This window comes from Halictus rubicundus, chromosome 14 (assembly GCF_050948215.1).
Source record: "Halictus rubicundus isolate RS-2024b chromosome 14, iyHalRubi1_principal, whole genome shotgun sequence".
Taxonomy (NCBI): Eukaryota; Metazoa; Arthropoda; class Insecta; order Hymenoptera; family Halictidae; genus Halictus; species Halictus rubicundus.
Window position 1 is genome coordinate 430443 of NC_135162.1, and position 20605 is coordinate 451047.

General features: G+C 41.3%; 1 protein-coding gene across 1 annotated transcript in view; it reads right to left on the minus strand.

Annotated features, from left to right (window-relative positions):
- LOC143360816 (uncharacterized) overlaps window positions 1-20360 on the minus strand; it is a gene marked incomplete at its 5' end in the record, with an annotated part of 55517 nt that extends 35157 nt beyond the window's left edge. The window contains 15 exon segments of the mRNA XM_076799972.1: window positions 3320-3373; window positions 3855-3921; window positions 4559-4696; window positions 4699-5022; window positions 5325-5394; window positions 5477-5687; window positions 5796-5984; window positions 6399-6503; window positions 8490-8564; window positions 9599-9819; window positions 10066-10160; window positions 10323-10423; window positions 10578-11037; window positions 11724-12496; window positions 13850-20360. Of these exon segments, the coding sequence (XP_076656087.1) occupies window positions 3320-3373; window positions 3855-3921; window positions 4559-4696; window positions 4699-5022; window positions 5325-5394; window positions 5477-5687; window positions 5796-5984; window positions 6399-6503; window positions 8490-8564; window positions 9599-9819; window positions 10066-10160; window positions 10323-10423; window positions 10578-11037; window positions 11724-12496; window positions 13850-20360 (9394 nt within the window).
- Window positions 20361-20605: the final 245 nt, after the last annotated feature.

Consider the following 20605-nt stretch of genomic DNA (forward strand, 5'->3'; position numbering starts at 1 on the left):
CGCTAGCTGTTTACAGTACAGTGATTCTTTATATATGTCGCAAAGGCCTGGATGATAAACGTCGCGGAATTGTCCCCACTACCGCGGGGTATAGCTCGTTAGGGGCCACGAAGCCATGAAGAGAATTCACTGTATGTACAATGAAGGTATACAAAATATTCAGTTTACTGCTATCGTATAAATTATTATTTAAGTAGGTTTATCAATATTGAAATATTAAATGAGCAAGAAATTAAATAGATATTACATGGAACTTATTCAACAATCAGTTTTTATTGTTGGTAATAATAAAAATTAACCCCTTCAAGACACTTAAAAATCGTCAGCTAGAGGAATTAAATTTTTGGAAAAATTACCTATTTCCATTTTCGAGTTTTTATATTTTTATACAAGTCTCGTAAATGTAAATGGTTAATGATATGTAAATGTTTAGACTGATTTTATGCATATATAACAAAGACTAGTGGATCAAATACTGTTTCATTGTTTTCAACAATTGAATGCAGCAGTCCAGACATTAATGAATTCACATAGTCGACGCAACGAACAACTAAAACGTAACGAAAATGTTGAATAACTTGTAATTTGACTACAATAAAACTGTCTGAGTAATTTAATTGTTTTAAGTTGACTATAATCAATCTGCAAATGTATAAACCTGTACAAGCGTTCTGAGTCTACTAAAAAAATTTCCCTAGGTTATATTAATGTATAATTATCAATGGATAATTTACTCTCGATTAATGAATGGTGAAAATACTGTAAGTTTATAGTGTTTGAATGATGTTTTCATAAAATGTCTGAGCTGGGTCAATATCGATTGTAAATAATTCGTTTAAAAGTGTCCCTGTGAGTTTCGGAATGTAAAAGAAAGTCTAACAGTGTTTACATAGTATAATTACGATGTCTCTGGAATGTTATAGGGTTGTGTGCAGTGTAGCAGTGTAGCAGTGTAGCAGAGCACTAGGGCATTCGTTTTGTTTATTAACAGGTGGTGCGTGTGTGAGTTTCGTGTGGTAATAGAAAGAAAATAGTAGAGGCCGGCCAGAAGTCAAACCAACATGAACACAAAAATAAGAGATGCTTGTCTGTTACACATCGTGCTAACTACGAACAGAAACAAATTAAAAAGAAAACTAACATAACAATCTCTCATTCAATTGTTTTGTATGTAGGACAACATTGTTATGCAGAAATTCATGTGAGTGTGTAATTTGAATGTGTAACAGTAACAAGTAATACAAAATGTCAAATAGTTGCTGTCTACGCATCACCAGAAAATATTGGAAACCATGAAATATCGTGTTTGTAAAAATACGTAACTTATGAAACATAGTACATACGCGGGCCTTTAATAATATGAACTATCCAAATTATAATTAAAATTACATTAGGTCGTGAACTAAATCTTTCCGAAAACTGAAAATACCTTCCAGACAATTATATATAGCTTCGATCGTTTCTACAAATGTTGTTGTAAAATCAAATTGAACGCTCTCAGAAATTAGTTGTGAACAGAAGAATTTAGTTCATAATCTAGTAATTGAGACGTGAAAATGATGATTAATTACAGTGTATTTTCACGCGTATTATTTCACAGTTTCTTCGAAAACTCTACACTTGTAAAACACTAGAAAACTACACAACTAACGGCACGGTGATGATAATAATAACACCAAACTGATTATGATTCAGAATGAAACCCATGGAATACACGAACAGAGACACAGATTGTATTTTACTTACATTAAAAACTGTATTAGCAGCGCGAAGCTCATATCGCGAAGCGTCGAGTTTTGGTGTTGGATCGGATAGTGATTAAGAGGACAATTACGTTAGGGTAAGAGAACGTTACTATGGAGGAATACGGCGCGTGGAAAAGCATAGCGGCTTAGGCAGACATATTTTACTGCTTATTATTCGATCAAGTTAAGCTTCATGCATCTGAAAGAATAATAAAATAAAAACATTACGTAGAGACCGTATCGTGCGATCACCACGTACATACTTCATGACTAGATTACTTTTTTCTACGTTATACCAGAACTATAAATCAGTATAAATCAGCATGAGATGAGATGAATCTTCATGAAGTAATTAGAATGATCTTTAAGCTCAATTTTATAAAATAGACAAATTTCGTATCCGTTCAAAATTACCAGGTTTTTACATTGTGGGGGTGTGATCTAGAAGAAACGATTGAAGAAATTCGTTTTTGCATTAATTTGAAATATTTTATCCATTTTATTAACTGCTAAATGTGTATCCACGAATTCTAAAACGTTTTTTGTAGATCACCCTATTCTACATCTTTTTTAAATATATCTGAAAATTATACAAAGCGCGTCGGGACGGGAGTATAATTGCAAATTGGAATGTTGATGAATGAATAAAGTAAATGTAATACAAATTTTTACTACAAACAATATTTACTAACTCTTTTGGAAAAGTCGAGATTGAAAATTGGTTTGTCGAGCGCGCGTTTGAGTATTACTTCATTTGTGTCTGACCATTACTGACTGTTACTACTTCTGCTGTTCTTAAGTGATGATACAGTGATACGATATTATTAGATGTCCCCTACAATTTGATACGTTAGTTATACTGAAGAGTGATCACTATTTTTTTAATAATTTAACTATGACATCTGACGATGGAGTAAAATGAAGAAAATTTAAAACAAAATAACTGAAACTATTAAAATTGAAAATAACTAAAGTTCTCGGTTTCTTGAAAATGAAATACACTGATTTAAATTTTATAGAATATTCAATAAATTATGATTTATAAATTTAAAAAATTACTAGATAGTACCGTTAATTCAAAATTTCAAAATAAATCCTATGCGGAATCATTGAAATATAAATAATGTATCGTTAATGTTATTCGTTCAAGTGGAATGAGTAAGTGATACACAGGCACTTTTGTCAGCCACATTGTATGCGACGTGTGTATAACGAATTTTCGAATCTGTATTGAGAAAAAGTGTTTTTTCAATCAAATTAAACGTGAATGAACTTTATCCCACATTCAATTTAAGTATCTTCTATCACGGTACGCTCTGTATAATGAAAATATGAAATGAGATACTTAAGTCACGGAATGTTGAATCTATAAATGCAAGTGGATTAAAGCGAATACAAAGTAGAACTAGTAAATGCAGATGAGAAAAGATCTTGATGTGGTGTCGACAGTCCGGACACTGATGCGTTTCTCGAAGGTATGATAAGAAAAACGATTAATGCTGCTCTCCATTCACTAATGGAATGACCGATTATTCGAACGTATAACCCATGCACTGAAACTCGTTGCTTCAAACCTTTAATGTCTCGAATATCCTGCGTGCGGACGGCTTTTCTTTCGTCCCTCCTCTTTGCAATCAAAAGATCGTTCGATTTCGTGGGAGACTCGGGATTAGGATCATCAAACGAACACAGAAGTGAGAAAAAAACAACAACACACACGCAACGATTATGGCACGTTGTAAAAATATATTCATTTTATTCGATAAATCAAATGTACAGTGTGTAAACGTACAAAGATGTCGAAACTATCTTTGTGTATTTTGTTATATGTGTAGGTACAAGAAAAAAAAGGACGCATGCTTAGTCGGAGCTTATGTCTAGCTGTAAAGCGGCGAAATATTTACAAAAAAAAAAGAAAAAGAAAAAATTAGGATCATGTACAACATTGTATTCATGAGGCAGCCACGCAAGCACACACCAAAATCTATGGTTTTTAATAGTCTAGAAACAAAAACTGCAACGGATTTGTGATGCTGCAAGTCCGAAGTTCGTTAATTCTTTTAATGTTTCTTTTCGTTTCAAACCTCGCGTCACGCAGTCTCGACTTACCCATGAAATGGACCTCGGTCTTGCGGACGATATCCACCCGTTCCGCGACATGTTCCTCCGTCTCCACCTAAAACAAATGCGTGTTGGAGAACAATGCGAAACATTTCCGAAAAAGACATTCGTTCAAATAATGTCCAAAAATTGTTGGTCTTCCTTTCCTTGCTCAAGCCATTTGTATGCAAACTTCAATCTGTGATCTATAGAAAGTTCCTGGTGTGACTAAACTCCCCATTCGAAAACCCTCAATTTAATAAAAGAAAATTGATTGTCATACACCCTTTTAAGTTGTTTTCATCGAAATCGGCTTGTGTGAAGCCAGACACTAGCGTTTTATTAAATAATTGAAATGTAGCAAAAAGATTTAACTTGTGGAAAGCATGAGGGAAAGTTAGTAACAGGATTTAGAAACTATTCGAAACTGAAGCATTTATCAAATATTGCCGCTAAAGAAACTATAGTGAATTAAAAATTGTTTTAATATTAAATTTCGAGAAATTGTCTATATTTTAACCGTAGTACATAATAAATCGTACATCGAGTTTTAAAGAGATAGCTTCGACGTTCAAATGTCTCTACTGTAGATTCAGTGACGAGAAAATTTGTTTAATGTTTAATTAATTAACGGAGAGTGCATACGCCTGAGTGGTAAACTGATTTACATTCAGCCCTGTATTATAGAGTTGAAAGTGACAAGAAAATCTTACTTCCGTGGCTTCTGTAACCTCCCAAGCGCGCGGCCGGAAGTCCTCCGGCGCGAAGTGCGTGATGACCTCCTCGACGGTGACATGTTGCAGCTCGATCATTCTCATGAAAGCACGGAAGCCAACGGTGGCAGCGACGACGCTTTCCTCTGCTTCGCCTCCATTCGCCTGATCTCCTGCACGCTGCTCTCCGTGTGCACCTCGGACACCGAGACTGTCTGCAAGGTCTCCGATGTTACCTGCGCTCGGTCCACAACCGATTCGACCACGAAGTCCGGCGCCAAGTCCTCGGTGGTTACCTCCGAGACGACGACCACACTTTCGCGCTCTTCGACCACCCGTTTCGCACGCTCTTCGGGTTTCGGGACCAGATCTCGAGGCTTCTGATCGTCGATCTTTTTCAGGGACGCCGTCGCTTCCGTCATCACCGGCTCTTGCACTGGTACCACCTTCTTTGCCCGGGATACCTATTTATTTTAGGATTAATTGTTGAATTAACGGTTGCGTTACTACCACATCTGTCCCATTTTCCAGATAATAAAGTCTAGACGTAATACAGAGTGGACTAAAAGCCCGAAGGGGTTGAAGTTTTAAGAACTTTTTCTGTAAATTTAGAATAAAAGATGATGTAGTCATTAAATATTGGAACACCTTCGCGTCTTTTGGACCATCCTCTATTGGAACGGAAAGTTAGTAATAGGATTCGCCTAGTCAGATTTTTTTTTATGCTTTCTACTTATGTTAAGGTTGTTTAGATTTTGGTATTTACCTCTGCGGGCTTCTCTTCTATGACCTCTGTCGACTCGAGCACCTGCGTCTCCTCGATGTCGGCGATTTTCCTGAAAGTGTAATTTATAAATGAGTGAATTATGAACAGAATTCATGACGTTCAAGTGTGCAAATAATAACAAATCTACGAACTTTTCTTCCGGTTGTTCTTTAGGACTCAGCTTCTCCTTGCGCACTTCTTTCTTTTCTATCTTTACACGTTCGGCTTTGATCTTTTCTTTCGTTTCCTTAGCCTTCCTCAGCTCGGTTCTCTTCTTCTTCGGTTTCTCTTTCGGTTTAACTTCCTTAATTTCCTCCTCGACGACTTCTTCATCCTCGTAGACCCTTCTTTCACCCGTTATTTCTGTTGACAATGTACGTTTACAAGTAGAAATATATATTTTTTCGTGATTGATATAAAGTACAATAGCAGACTCATTTCGCGATGTCGTTAAATCGCGAGATTGTTTACCTGTAACGTGCAATCTGGCTTTTGTGGTGGCCAGTCCAATTTCGCTGGTGGCTTTGCAAACATAAGTGGCGTCGTCCTCTTCGGTCGCGTGTTTGATTGTAAGCGAGGTTTTCTTTTCCTCCTCGTTGAGACGCACCTTTATGTTCTGCGTGTTCATCACCATCTTGTCGTTCTTGTACCATACCACATCTGAAAATTTACAAACGCACAGATATTATCCTGCTTCGAAAAATGGCGACAGTGTACGGTAGAGACTGTTTGTTCCTGATTTGAACGGAAATTCCAATCGCTCTTTTTAGATCGTTGATTCATAATCTTCTGTTTCAAGACTACACGATTTTTACAGAAGTGATTACCCAGTAAACAATGTGCTCTTGATTTGCTTTGAATTTGCCATGAAAATTTGGCACAATTTTGCACAATATTTACTCTATAAAGGGGCCAAGGTTTGGTCTCAATTTGCTCTCGATTTGGCATGGCATTTTGCATGCAAGCTTTTCACAACCAAATGACCAGCATTATCTCGCAAAGTACGATTACAAGAATATAATTGATAATGTTAATAAAATGATAATATTACAAGAAATTGCAAGTTTGCTATACCTGGAGTAGGATGGCCGGAATAACTGCACTCGAACACCGCGGTTTCACCTTCCCTCGCGTAAACATCCGTAATTTCTTGAATGAATCGTGGTACAGTTTGCGTGGCTGGAAAAGACAATGCACAGCAAATATTCAATCAAATGTTATCATCGATAAAGGAAACACGCGGATAGATCAGTTACCTGATGTCTTGCTTGGTGATTATGCGACTCGCGTGACTCCGATGTCAGTAATCTGATTAGCCAAGAAAAACAAATATACACACGTACACAAACAAATCCATGCCAAAATAATAACATCTCTACAATCAAATAAACCAACAACGCGAAACAATTGATTTTTTTTTTTTGAGTCGTATGCACTTTTACTGTTTTTCGAATTCTTTTCATTTTAATCATTCTACTGCTGCATATTTCATCTCCTGATCTTTGATATGTTTAATTTATACTTGTACGTACTTATTTATACTTAAGTAAACATAAAATTATAATCATTTCAACATATACGTATAAGAATCAGATATTAAATGCTGGAACGCAAAACCAGACAGTGTTCAAATTTCCATCATTTTCTACCATGATTCGTACTTTTTGACAAATTAAATCCATAAAAACAGGAGCACAGACTACAATCCAAAGAAAAAGAGGCGATTAAGAAGATTAGTATCGAAATAACTCGCAAAATCTACCTGACATGGTGCCTCTCTCATCCTCGCTGTGATGATCGCTACAAGATACCTCGGACGTTGACATATTTCCCGCCAATCCGAGATTCCCGCTGCATTGACTCTCCAGCAACAAGAACTCCTGCAATTCCTCTTGGCTGTCCGCCGTATGCAATTGCTGGAACGCTTCCAAATCAACTTCTCTAGGCTCGAGCGGATACATTTTCGGGTCCATCATCAGATTCCCAATGCGACGCTCCTTGGACCATCTGGCTACCGGGATTCTAGATTTCGGATAAGTATGATACTTCCTCGCATGGTCGTACTCTATCGTTGTCTCGATCTTTTGCGCATAATTCCTCGCGACTACCTTGCTCTGTTCGCTACCGATGGACGCCTCGCTATTTTCTTCGATCGGTGACAGATAAAATCCAGGCTCGGGAACATTCAGAAAATCGGGATGCATTCGCACGTGACTCCTTTTCTCTGACCTCGGCGGCGGAAATTCGTCGAAGTCCAAAACGATCCTCTTTCTTTTCTCATCCCTTAATGCCTCCATCATCGATTCGCTTTCAGCTGTTACGCTGTCGTCTATTATTTTGCAGGCGATAGCGTTGTTGCCAAACTCCTCTATCAATTTGCTCCCTCTTGTCACTCTGCTAGCAGCTACTTTGTCAGTTGCCGATAGCTGCTTTGACCTTTCCATCCTCGTCGGAGAAGGCGAACTCGATTTTCTGGTTGTTGTATTTCTATTGTCCGAAAGCTTAGCGCACTTAGCTCTGACCGGCGACGGAGACCTGACCTTCGCACCGATCTCCGTATCAAGATCACTCATCGTCATCTTAGCAGACGAAGCGAATTTTTCCACCGGACTCTTCGGTGTTCGCAGTTTCGATTTTTGCGCGATCAATTTTCCCGATCCACTCGTCTGCACCTCTCGTTTCACCTTGAACGACGCAGTAGACGAAACTAGCTTCGTTTCCGAACTCCTCTTCGTACCAGATTTCTCCAGATTCTCGAAAATTTTCCTCCTCGTCGCTGTGTTCACCTCCTCGGCATCGGTCGCCAATTTATCCTCCCTGATCTCCAATTGGTATTCAACGTCTTCAACTCGTTGCTCGCTAGATTCGCTCATCTCCCAAGAATACTCGTCAACGTTGATCTCCTGTTCGACTCCCATCGAGTCCGAGTGTCTTCTGGCCACTGGTAGAAACCCATCGAAGACGTCTCTTCGTCTTCCTCGAAGCATCTCTTACCTTCGTCGTCGATGTTCATCAACGTCCTCGTCGACGAGAACTCGCTGATCATCGTCGAACTGTTCCGATGCGAACTCTCGTCGCGGATCGCACGATCGTCCAGACTGTCGGTCGAGAAACTGCATTCCGGTTCACTCAGCATGCAATCCAGTCCCTCGGACTGACTCTTACCTCTGAGAGCTTCCTGCATCTCCTCCATCTCGGCTACCCATGACGGTTTCCTGTATTCCTTCGTCCCGAGGATTCCTGCGTTCGAGAACACGACAGAACGATTAGACACCCGCGTGGACCTTCGACCCTTTCAGCTCCATCTTCAAGGCTATCTCGCGGGCGTATACTTAAGCGTTTATGTCGGATTAGAGCGATTCGTCTTCGGCCTATGAATCATTCCGCGAAACCCTCGAAACCTGACCGAGATTAATAAAAACTGTTCAAGTCTATTTATTGTACAGAGTGGGCCATTTAAACGAGGACACTTAAATATCTCTGTTACCAATGAATTTATGGAAAAAATCCTCCGAGCGAAGTTGTACTATTTAAAAATAACTTTGGAAGAAGATAACCTTATCGCTGCATGCACTCTTTAAAATCGTACAACATAACCTGACAATGTTCTCCATAAAATCATTCGAATAACGGAGATATTTAGTCGTTCCCATTTCAATTGTTCACCCCGTACACGAACTAGCATCTTGTTTTTAAAGGGAAATATCATAAAATGATGTAAAAATTCGAAAACTGTACATAAAAAGAATTGTTGTAACGACTTCATTACTTATATTGCGAATAAAAGTAACATTGTTAACACAGGTCATAAAATGCTAGTCTTTCAGTATTCAGTAGAAAATAAATAATGATCTACAATTATTAATGAATTTTTACAGAACCAATAAGTTTAGTAGAATTCAATAGTTTCTAGCTAAAAGAAGAAAAAATAAGTAAAAAGAGTAGAACGAGAACTAAAATTGTGTTTCGTTCGATAGGAAATTGTTGTTTCGCGTGATTATTCAGCGGCGAAGTAGATGGAGCTGAAACGGCCCGACGAGTTAGCAGAACGCTGGATAAAAGAATATAAAAAAAGTGTAGGTGAAGGATGTGAGTGTTCAGTGTGAGTCTGATATGATCGTCAAGGGGAGGTGGCGGGATAAATTAGGAGATTCATCGATGATGATTCCCGATCGAAGAGCGCAGCTGAAAAGAACTCGTATCAAGCAAATTAGCGAAGCATCCACCACATTTTTTAGAAGATTCGTCTACGGCTAATTCGAAGGCATAGTTACCTTCTACCGACAGGTATGTCGTCGTGGTCGATACGCCGAGCGGATTGTGCGCTTCGAACACAATCTCGCCCGTGTCGTCTGGATACGTTTCGGCGATCGTCAACACCGATGTGCCGTCCTCGAGTTCTTCGATCTGGAATTCTTGAGACGGCACGATTTCTGCACCCTGCTTGTACCATTTTCCTTCTGGCTTCGGTTTTCCTTTGACCTTCACTTCCAGTCTGCAACGAACACTCCAAATTTTAGTCGGAGGAATACATATTTTTATGAAAACATCGGTTTTTCGAGGCTTCAGAAAACGAAGACACGAACGAAATTTTACTTTCTCTGAACTGATTTATGTACTCAAAATTGAAAATATATTTTCTCAATATTTCTTCAAAATAATAATTTTATTATTTTGAATTATATCTCGTTTTAAATGAATATTTGTCGTTACAGTTATAGACAATCGAATAGGTTCGTACCTGGTTAGCTCTCCATCTTTTGTAGGAACTAACTGAGGAAGTTTCTTAATTATCTCCGGTGCGGATTCTTCATCCGTATCGAACAGGGGAGTTTCCTGAAAGCAATTTCCATATAACAATAGTTGAGAACAATTCAGTTATTAGGGATGCCAGTAGGGAATGTGAAATAGAGGAAATTATCTAATAGACAATCTGTCTGAGTAATCTATTAAGTATTTAATCGACAATGTTGTACAATTATATTTACGTAAACGGACCTTGGGAGATAAGAGGTCTTCTTCCGAACCACTTTGCCCTGTAGTAAGTGACGTCGCAACGATCGAGGATGCAATTTCCGAGTCTGGTACGTACTCGTATGCTGAAAATTTAAGAATCACATTTATGAAAATCCTAGAATCGATGTATAATATTTTATTTGTGTACAAGTATCCACAGTTCAGTTACGTGATGACGTATCTGAGACGAGTTTGCACATGAAGGGGTTAGCATAATTGAGAAAGTTGGGCAATTACCTTCCACGACAAGCGACGACGTGCAAACAGCTTCGCCGACAGGATTCACGGCACGACAAGTGTATTCGCCGGCGTCTTCAGGGAATACCTCGGTAATGGCCAGACTACAGACACCCTCGGTATCTTGTAAAATGGTAATCTCCTTGCCCTCCTTGATCGGTTTGTTGTCGTGGTACCATTCGATTCTTGGCGTGGGCTTGCCTTGCACGACGCACGTCAGATTCGCGCTTTCACCGTCCATGACCCTGACCGGGGATAATCTTTTGACGAATGTCGGCGAAACCAGCTCCACCGTCTCTTCCCACGGGACTTCCAATAGATTTATGGTGGTTGTACAGGTGACCGACCCGCCAACGTTCTCCGCGCGACAGGTATAAGTGCCGGCGTACTCCGTTTTTATCTCGTTTATCATCAGGATCGAACGGTTCTCTTGCGTTACGATCCTCACCTGAGATGTCGACTGCAAACACAATTTTCAGATCGAGTTGAAAAATCCCCGTTTCCAGTTTATATATTCAGCATTTTTAGTTTCTACGAGCCTTACGCGTACACAGTCAAGTAAAAGGTTTTACTCGTGATTAAATAAGTAACTAAATGATGAAGTATTTATTCGAAATAGTACTCACTGAATTTCATTACCTAACATTACAGCTAGTGGAACGTTAAACATAAGAAATCTAGTATTTGCTAGCACAAAATGTATAGGTTTTATTATACTCACGAGTATTTACTTATTTCTCTGCATACGACCCCTTATCACTTAGATTTTATTATAATTACGTCGATTCTCGAAAACTATTTTTTGACTATCAGCGCACAGTACATTGTTGCAGTATAGAATTTATAAATGGAAACAACTTTTGGGATACCAGTTTTTGAATTTAAAACAGGACAAGATATCATTAAGAATGATAAAAAGATATTTATAATCGTTTAAAAACTTTTCGGTATAGGTAGGCACACAATATTTATGGAACTACGAAAATATATTGTGTACAAAACAAAATAATAAATATTTTATATTTACATTATATAAACGAAATGTATATGCACAATGGGGGATGCAGTTTTCCTGATATCAACAATCAGATAATGCCGTAAAACGCGGCATAATTTTCGCAGAAAGTAAAGATAAAGTTGAAATACCTCCAACGGACGGGTTTCGTGGAACCATTGGAAGGACGCAGTGGGATAGGACTCGACCTTGGCCTCCATGATGACCACCTCTCCTTCAGCAACGATTTGCGGTTGTATAGGCTCGATGAATCTCGGAGCTTTCACCTCGTCGGTCTTGTCCTGTCGTTCTTTCACCGTGACAGATCCAGAGCTTCTCGCCTCGCCTACAGGGTTCTGTACCCTAATCTCGTACTTGCCGCCATCTTTCTTCTCGACATCGGGAATGAACAGTTCAGCCGTATTCTCGTAGATGTTGATCACACGTTTGTCGGACGGAACGATCTCCGTTCCGTTTCTGAACCATTTCACCTCGGGAGTCGGTTTGCTCTCGAAATCGGCTGACAAGGTCAGAGGCTGTCCTCGCTCTGCCACCAAAGCTGGCAGAGGTCTGGTGATCTTCGGCGCCCTTAGAACTTCCGGTTTGCTGACCCTAACCACGCTGCTGATCACCAAATTCGCTCTGCATTCGGCGCGACCGAATTTGTTCACTGCGCGGACGCGATAAATCGTTTCGTCCTCTGGCGTCGGCTCCAGTATCTCCAGTTTAGCCTCTCCGGTTTCAGGATTGAAACTGATCTCCCTGCCGCTCTTCGGCTTCAGCTCCCGCTCCCCGCGGTACCATTTTACTTCCGGCATCGGGGTTCCGGTGACAACGCACTCGAGTACTGCCGGTTTGTGCTCCTCGACCATCAGTGGTTTTATGGGTATCGCAAAGTGTGGTGCCACGCCCTCCTCTTCTTTTTCTGACGATAGAATTTGGTATTAACGTCATAGTCATTACGAATTTCTCTGAACACCGCCAGACTTCATGCACAAACGTTTTCCGGCACACAGTGAGGCAAAAAGGTATTGGCACAGCATTATTTAAGTGTAACATTTTTAGGAAATTTTTTGTAGGATATAGTTCTTGATTACATGATTTTCTATAAAATTCTTCAATAGTAAATCATTAAATTTGTATAATATTCCTGTGTACAATAAACTACTATGAAAATTAAATTGCATCAATATGCTATCTTTCTAATACAGATTATCACAAAAAAAAACTTAGTGTGCCAATACTTTTTCGATTTAATGTATTCGTTTCAAGAGCGGAAGCTTGTCTCTATTTAACGATGTGTTGCAGTTGTCCTAGATTAATGATCTAGTAATATTCAAGCTTATTGTGTAACTATGCAGAGCGGCCATTGCGGTAGACAAGAAAACACTTGAAATTACTAGTCTGTGAAAAGTGGCTGTACGAAAAATTGTAAGCGAATCAGTAAGATGATTGAAAGCTGAAATTTAATTATGCAATTATCTTATATCTAATATTTTTCAAATAGATAAATGTATTGTTGAATTACTGATCATTATAACACTGCAAAAAATTATTTATTGTAAGGACTCGTAAACGAATTGTGTATGACAATAAACAGCTTTTCTGGCACTCACATAATTGTTTTACTGTTTTATCGTTTATTTCTGTAAATTGAAATGGTCATTATGTCAAGGTCATTCTAGATTATGTTAAAAATTGCTAATAAACGGAATGTTTTTTCAATTAGTATAACAAAAAGGCGGTAAATGTTTAAACTGTTTCAACCATCTGAAAGATTCGTATTTCACCAATTATTTCTCAAGTAAGCGCAAGTGCCTGTTGAACAAATTGTACAAATGACATAAACACACAAAATTCAACCAGCCAAAAGAACGAAGCCTGTGAATAAAAATAATTTTTATATTCATCAATCAATCGTAAAATAATCTTTCACTCTTTCATAAATCATAAAACTGGTCTTATGCTTTTGGCCGGCAATAATACATTCAGAGTACAACAAAACTGAAGCGGTTTCTAAAATTGCTGAAATACACTATTCAACGCACATTTTGTGTTTCGACATTAAATCGATGATTTCTAAATCATTTGACTGACTGCTTAAGATTAAAAAAAGAAAATTGAAGGCAACGCAGAAACATGGCTGTCAAATTCGCATTTAGTGCACGACAGTCTACAAGTAAATTAAATGTCAAAACAGCAAAAATTCAGAGCGGCTGTACAGTGGTAATTAAAACCAGAACAATCACACGGACATCATCATGAACAGTTTGAATACCGAATATCACGAGATTGACGGTGGACGTGGCCACCCCCGCAGGATTCGACGCCCTGCAAGAATACATGCCGGCGTCCTCCTCCTTCACCTTCGTGATCTCCAAGGCGGCGGTTGTTTCGAAAATGGTCATGATATACTTCTCGCTGTCGTGAAGCTCCTGCTCGTTTCTGTACCAGGAGATTTCTGGGAACGGATTGCCAAATACCGTGCAAGTGAACCTTGCGGTGGTCTCCGGTTCAGCAATAACCGGCTGAAGTTTTTGGATGAATCTCGGTGCGATCTTTTTGTCTTTGTCCGTGATCGATATCTCGACCTGGGTACGCTGTTTGCGTTTTCTTCTGCGATCTTCAGCTTGCACTTCTTCCTTTACCCTTTGCTCGACCTCGACCACCTGTTGCGCAACATCTTCGACCTTGACAACCTTCTTGGTCACCTGGGTCTTTTCAGCAGTGACCACGGTCTCTTCTACTTTCTCTACCGGCGCAGGTAACTCTTCAGGTTTCTTTGGTCTCCTCCTGGTTATCTCGATAACCGATTCTACTTTTTCTACTGTCTCCTCAGGTACCTCTTCTACCTTGACAGGTGCTAGTTCTGGCACCTCTTTCTCTTTGGGTTTCTCTTCAGGCTTCTCTTTCTTGACAGGTTTCAGGACCACTTCCTCAGGTTTCTCGACTTCTTCCGGCTTCTTCGGCTTTCGTTTCGTTCGCCAAGAGACCTCTGTGACCTCTTCGACCACTTTCTCTTCTTCCTTGACCTCTTCAGCCTTTACTTCTTCCACTTGAACCTTCTCGGGTACCGGTTCTTTCGGTCTTCGCCAAGGCATTGTCGGAGCCTCTTCTGGTTTCTTTACAATAATTTCTTCGGTCTTCATTCGAACGACTTCTTCAGCCCTCTGTTCTACGACTGTTACCTCTTCCTGAACTTCAGTGACAACTTTCTCTTGATCGATTGGCACAACGGTAACTTCTTCGCGGAAGTCGACGACCTTCTTCGCCTTCTTGCCACGGCGCCATGGGAGTTTCGGTGCTTCCTCCTCCTCAGGCTTCTCTTCGACTTCTACAGGCACAATTGGCTGTGGTACTATCTCCTCTCTCTTAACTTCTTCTGGCTTCTCTGGTTTTGGAATCGGTTTCAGTTTCACTTCTTCAGGTTTCTCTTCTTCCTTAGGTACTCGTTTTACCGGTTTCAAGGCTACCTCTTCTGGTTTTTCTTCCTCCGGTTTTGGTAAACGTTTCACAGGCTTCAATTTTACTTCTTCAGGTTTCTCTACTTCTGGCTTTTCTCTCTTTACCGGCTTCAGTTTTATTTCCTCAGGCTTTTCTTCTTCCTTAGGAAGAAGTTTCACTGGTTTCAAGGTTACTTCTTCAGGTTTCTCTTCTTCAGGTTTCTCCAATCGTTTTACAGGTTTGAGTTTCACCTCCGGCTTTTCCTCTTCTGCTTTTTCTTTCTTAATCGGTTTTAGAGTAACCTCTTCCTTCTCTTCTTCTTCTTTTGGAAGCCGTTTGGCTGGTTTCAAAACAACTTCCTCAGGTTTCTCTTCCTCTTCCTTGGGAAGCCGTTTGAATGGTTTCAATTTTATTTCCGGTTTTTCTTCTTCCGGCTTTTCTTTCTTAATTGGTTTCAATGTAATCTCTTCTTTCTCTTCTTTCTCCTTAGGAAGCCGTTTGGCTGGTTTCAAAACAACTTCCTCAGGTTTCTCTTCCTCTTCCTTTGGAAGCCGTTTGAATGGTTTCAATTTTATTTCCGGTTTTTCTTCTTCTGGCTTTTCTTTCTTAATCGGTTTCAATGTAACCTCTTCCTTCTCCTCTTCTTCCTTAGGAAGTCGTTTCGCTGGCTTCAAGATTACTTCCTCAGGTTTCTCTTCCTCTTCCTTAGGTAGACGTTTGAAAGGTTTCAATTTTATTTCTGGTTTCTCTTCTTCCGGTTTTTCTTTCTTAATTGGTTTCAATGTAACCTCTTCCTTCTCCTCCTCTTCCTTAGGGAGTCGTTTCGCCGGCTTCAAGATTACTTCTTCAGGTTTCTCTTCCTCTTCCTTAGGAAGACGTTTGAAAGGTTTCAATTTTATTTCTGGTTTCTCTTCTTCCGGCTTTTCTTTCTTAATTGGTTTCAATGTAATCTCTTCTTTCTCTTCTTCCTCCTTTGGAAGCCGTTTGGCTGGTTTCAAAACAACTTCCTCAGGTTTCTCTTCCTTTTCCTTCGGAAGCCGTTTGAATGGTTTCAATTTTATTTCTGGCTTTTCTTCTTCCGGCTTTTCTTTCTTAATGGGTTTCAAAGTAACCTCTTGCTTTTCCTCCTCTTCCTTAGGAAGTCGTTTAGCTGGTTTCAAAGTAACCTCTTCAGGTTTTTCTTCTTCTGGTTTTGGTAATCGTTTGAACGGTTTCAATTTCACTTCCGGTTTTTCCTCTTCCGGCTTTTCTTTCTTAATGGGTTTCAAAGTAACCTCTTCCTTCTCCTCCTCCTCCTTAGGAAGTCGTTTAATAGGTTTCAGAGTAACTTCTTCAGGTTTCTCTTCTTCTGGTTTTGGTAATCGTTTGAATGGTTTCAATTTCACTTCCGGTTTTTCTTCTTCCGGCTTTTCTTTTTTAATGGGTTTCAAAGTAACCTCTTCCTTTTCCTCTTCTGCCTTAGGAAGTCGTTTAGCAGATTTCAAAGTAACTTCTTCGGGTTTCTCTTCTTCTGGTTTCGGTAACCGTTTCGCAGGTTTCAATCTGATATCAGCTTTCTCCTCTTCCGGTTTTTCTTTTCTTACCGGTTTCAACGTAATTTCCTCTTCAGATTTTTGTACCGTCGGCACTTCTTCCTCAGGTTTTGGTACCTCTTCGATCTGAACTGCTTCTGGTACTTTCTTTGCTTTCTTACCACGGCGCCATGGTAGTTCAGTTTTCTCTTCTGGGGCTTCCCCATTTTCTACAGTTTCTGGTTTCTCTAATTTTGCGGGTTTAAGAGTCACTTCTTCTGCCGTTTCTCCCTCTTTCGGTAATTGCTTAACCGGCTTCAGAACAACTTCCTCCTGTTCAATCTTTTCATCAGGCTTCTTCCCTCGTTTGGTAGGCTTCAATACAACAGCAGAGAAGTCTTCAGTCTCAGGTTGCTTTTCAATTTCCTTCACGACCTTCTCTTTCTTCGGTTTACGCCAACTGACTGCAGATACCTCTTGTTGCTCCTCTTCAACTTTCTTCTCTTCGGTAACCTCTGGCGTAACGTCTACGTACTTCTTCTTGCCTCGTCGCCATGGCAACTCCGACACCTCCGTTGGCTTTTCTTCCTCCACTTCCGGTTTCAATGGTTTCTCCACCGGTTTCAACTTGATCTCCTCCCTCGATTCCTCTTCTTTCGGGAGATGTTTCACCGGTTTCAAGGTGACTTCCTCTTTCTCTTCCTTCTCTTCAGGCCTCTTGCCGCGTTTCACAGGCTTCAAAGCCAGAGATTTGAAGTCCTCGACTGTTTCCTCCTCTCTCTTCCTCACTACTTTGTCTTCGACAGTTTTAACTTCTTCCGGTACTTTCTCAACCGGTTTCTCCTTTTCGACAGGTTTCTCTTCCGGTTTCTTCGGTTTCGGTTTCCGGCGCCAGGACACTTCCGATACCTCTGTCGGCTGTTCCTCTTCCGGTCTCTCTTTCTCCACTTCTTCGGGTTTCGGTTTCTGGAATGGTTTCAATTGAATTTCTTCCTGTGGTTTCTCGTCGGGTTTGCGTTTCGGAATGGGTTTCAGTTGTACCTCCTCTTTCTCCTCTTCTTCCCGTGGAATGCGTTTTACAGGCTTCAGGACTATCTCCTCTGGCTTCTCTTTCTCTTCAGGTGCCCGTTCGCGTCTGACTGGTTTCAGCGACACCGATTTAATGTCTTCAACCGGTTCCTCCTTCTTCTCGGGTATCTTTTGCGGCACTTTCTTGCCTCGAAGCCAAGGAACCGTCGTTTCCGTCGGCTTCTCCTCCTCTTCAGGCTTCTCTTCCGGCACTTCGGGTTTCTTCTTCTTCCCTCGTACCCATGGAACAGGCACTTCCTCTGTTGCCTGTTTCTCAGTCGTCGTTTCAGTCTTTTTGATGTCGAGAAGAGACGTGTCATCCTCCTCTCGGTAAGGTGCTTTCTCCGTTGGTTTCTTCTTGCCTCTCGCCCACGGTACCGGTACTTCTTTCTGCTCTTGCTTCTCTTCAACGTCTCTCTTCACGTCGAGCAACGTTTGATCCTCCTCCTCGTGATACGGCGCCTTCTCCGTTGGTTTCTTCTTGCCTCTCGCCCACGGTACCGGTACTTCTTTCTGCTCCTGTTTCTCTTCAACGTCTCTCTTCACGTCGAGCAACGTCTGATCCTCCTCCTCGTGATACGGCGCCTTCTCTTTCGGCTTTCTCTCTTTCCTCCAACTGACAGCCTTCTCCACCTTCTCTTCCTCAATCCTCTCGTCTTTATCGATCTTTAACAGCCGCGTGTCTTCTTCTTCAACAAATTGAGTCTTATCGACCACCTTTTGCAGGTCCACCTTCTCCAAAGTCTCCTTCGTGATTTCTTTCTTCTGCGTTCTCGTCGGTTTCAGAGTAACCTCTTCCACTACTTCCTTCTGGACTTCCTTTTGCTCGACCTTGGTCTTCTTCAAGGTAACCCTCTCCTCGGTCCAAGGCTTCGATTCCGGCTTCTTCTCAACAACCTCGGGTTTCTTCTTCACCTTCTTGTCAACTTGAAGAACCTCCTCCGATGTTACTTCGAGAAGAGTGGTGTCGTCCTTTTCGACGTACACACCTTTCTCTTCGGGTTTCTGCGGCGCTTCCTTCGGGGTTTCTTTAGGCACCGGCTTCAAGTCCACGCGATCGAGACTCGGTTTCTCGATTTCTGGTTTCTCCGGTCGCGATGGTTTCAACTCCACCGTCTCGATCGTCTCTTTAGGAGTTTCTTTCTTTTGAGGTTTGGTCTTCTTCAGGGTTACCATCTCTTCCGTCCAGGGCTTAGGCTGTTCTACCTTCTCGGTCGGTATCGACTCCTTCCTCGTTTTCTTGATCTGCGTGTCTTTGGTGACGTCAAGCAACGTTGTGTCTTCCTGCTCGACGTAGTCCACCTTCTTGGTGACCTCTTCTATCGTCTCTGCTGTGGTCTTCTTCGTCACTGATTTCAGATCCACTGTTTCAAGACTCGGCTTCCGGATAGGCGCTTTGGTAATTTTCGACGGTTTCAACTCAACGGCTTCGATGGTCTCCTTTTCAACTTCTTTCTTCACATGCGCCGCTCTCTTCAACGTGACCTTCTCCTCTGTCCAAGGCTTAGGCTGCTCAGGCTTCGCTTCGATCTTCTCTTTCCTCAACTTCTTCACCTCTTCGGTTCGAGATACATCCAACAGAGAAGTGTCCTCCTCTTCAGCGTACTCAGACGTTGTCACCTCTGACTCTTTAGTCACTTGTTCAGTCACTGTCTTCGGAACTGGCTTCAAGTCTACCTGCTCCAGACTAGGCTTACGAACCGGTGTTTTGCTAATCTTGGATGGTTTCAACTCAACCGTCTCCAGAGTTTCCTTCTCGACTTCCTTTCTCAAAGGCTTTGCTTTCTTCAGCGTGACCTTCTCCTCAGTCCAAGGCTTAGCTTGCTCGACTTGCTTCTCCTCGATCTTCTCTTTCTTCACCTTCTTTATTTCTTCGGTTCTCGATAGATCCAACAGGGAAGTGTCCTCCTCTTCAACGTACTCAGATGTTTTAGTGATCTCTTCGGTGACCTTTTCTGTCGCTGTGGTCGGAACCGGTTTCAAGTCCACTCTTTCCAAGCTCGACTTCCTGATCTCCTTCTTCACGATCTTCGAAGGCTTCAGCTCGACGGACTCCACGGTCTCCTTAGGGATCTCTTTCCTATCAAGCTTCGCCCTCTTCAGCGTTACCTTCTCCTCTGTCCATGGTTTTGGTTCGTCCTTCTTTCGCTGAACGTCTTCGTCCACTTCTCGAGTGGTTTTCAGAAACCTCGTGTCCTCTTCTTCGGTGTAAACTTCGTCCGTAGTCTCTTCGAGACGTGTTACCTTCTCTTCGGTCCTGATCTCCTTCGTCACGTCTTTCAAGACGGGTTTCAAGTCGACAGGCTCTAAGCTGGGTCTCCTGATCTCCTTCTTCTCAATTTTAGCCGGTTTCAGTTCGACTTCCTCTAACTTTTCCTTCGGTAGTTCTCGAGGCACGTGAGGAGTCTTCTTCAGGGTTACTGCCTGCTCCGTCCATGGTTTCACTTGGCTCTCAGCTGCTTGCAGCTTGTCCAAGGAAGTGTCATGGGATTTTGGCTTTGCTTTCCGCCATGGCGTTACGCCGGCGGGTCGAGGTCGACGATGCACCCGCCCTTTTCGCCAAGGGAGAGATTCATCGCCGGGTGCTAATGGTATTTCTAATGGCAATCCGTTCTCATCCAAGGGCAATGGTTCCAGGACCACGCCCTCGCCTGTTCCTAAACCTGTGTATGGCTTTTCCCCGGTTTTCGCTCCGGGCCCTGCTTCCACAGGAACTTCGTAATAACCACCTTTCCTTTCTGCAATATTCCGAGAGTCCAAGTAATTTTATTGTTTTATTTCGTTTAAGCTATTCGCTGAAACGACACTCTGGGAGAAAAAGCTTCAAACCATGCTGTACAATGCGACATACGTACACAGGTATGTTATAACTATAATTGAGAATAAAACGAAACTGTTAATCTTCATAAATAAAAGTTATTTGGAATGTTTTCTTTTCTGCTTTAACACGTATCGAACCAAATGATTAATATTAGTCATGACTAGACTGTGGATTTTATACGTTTATGACA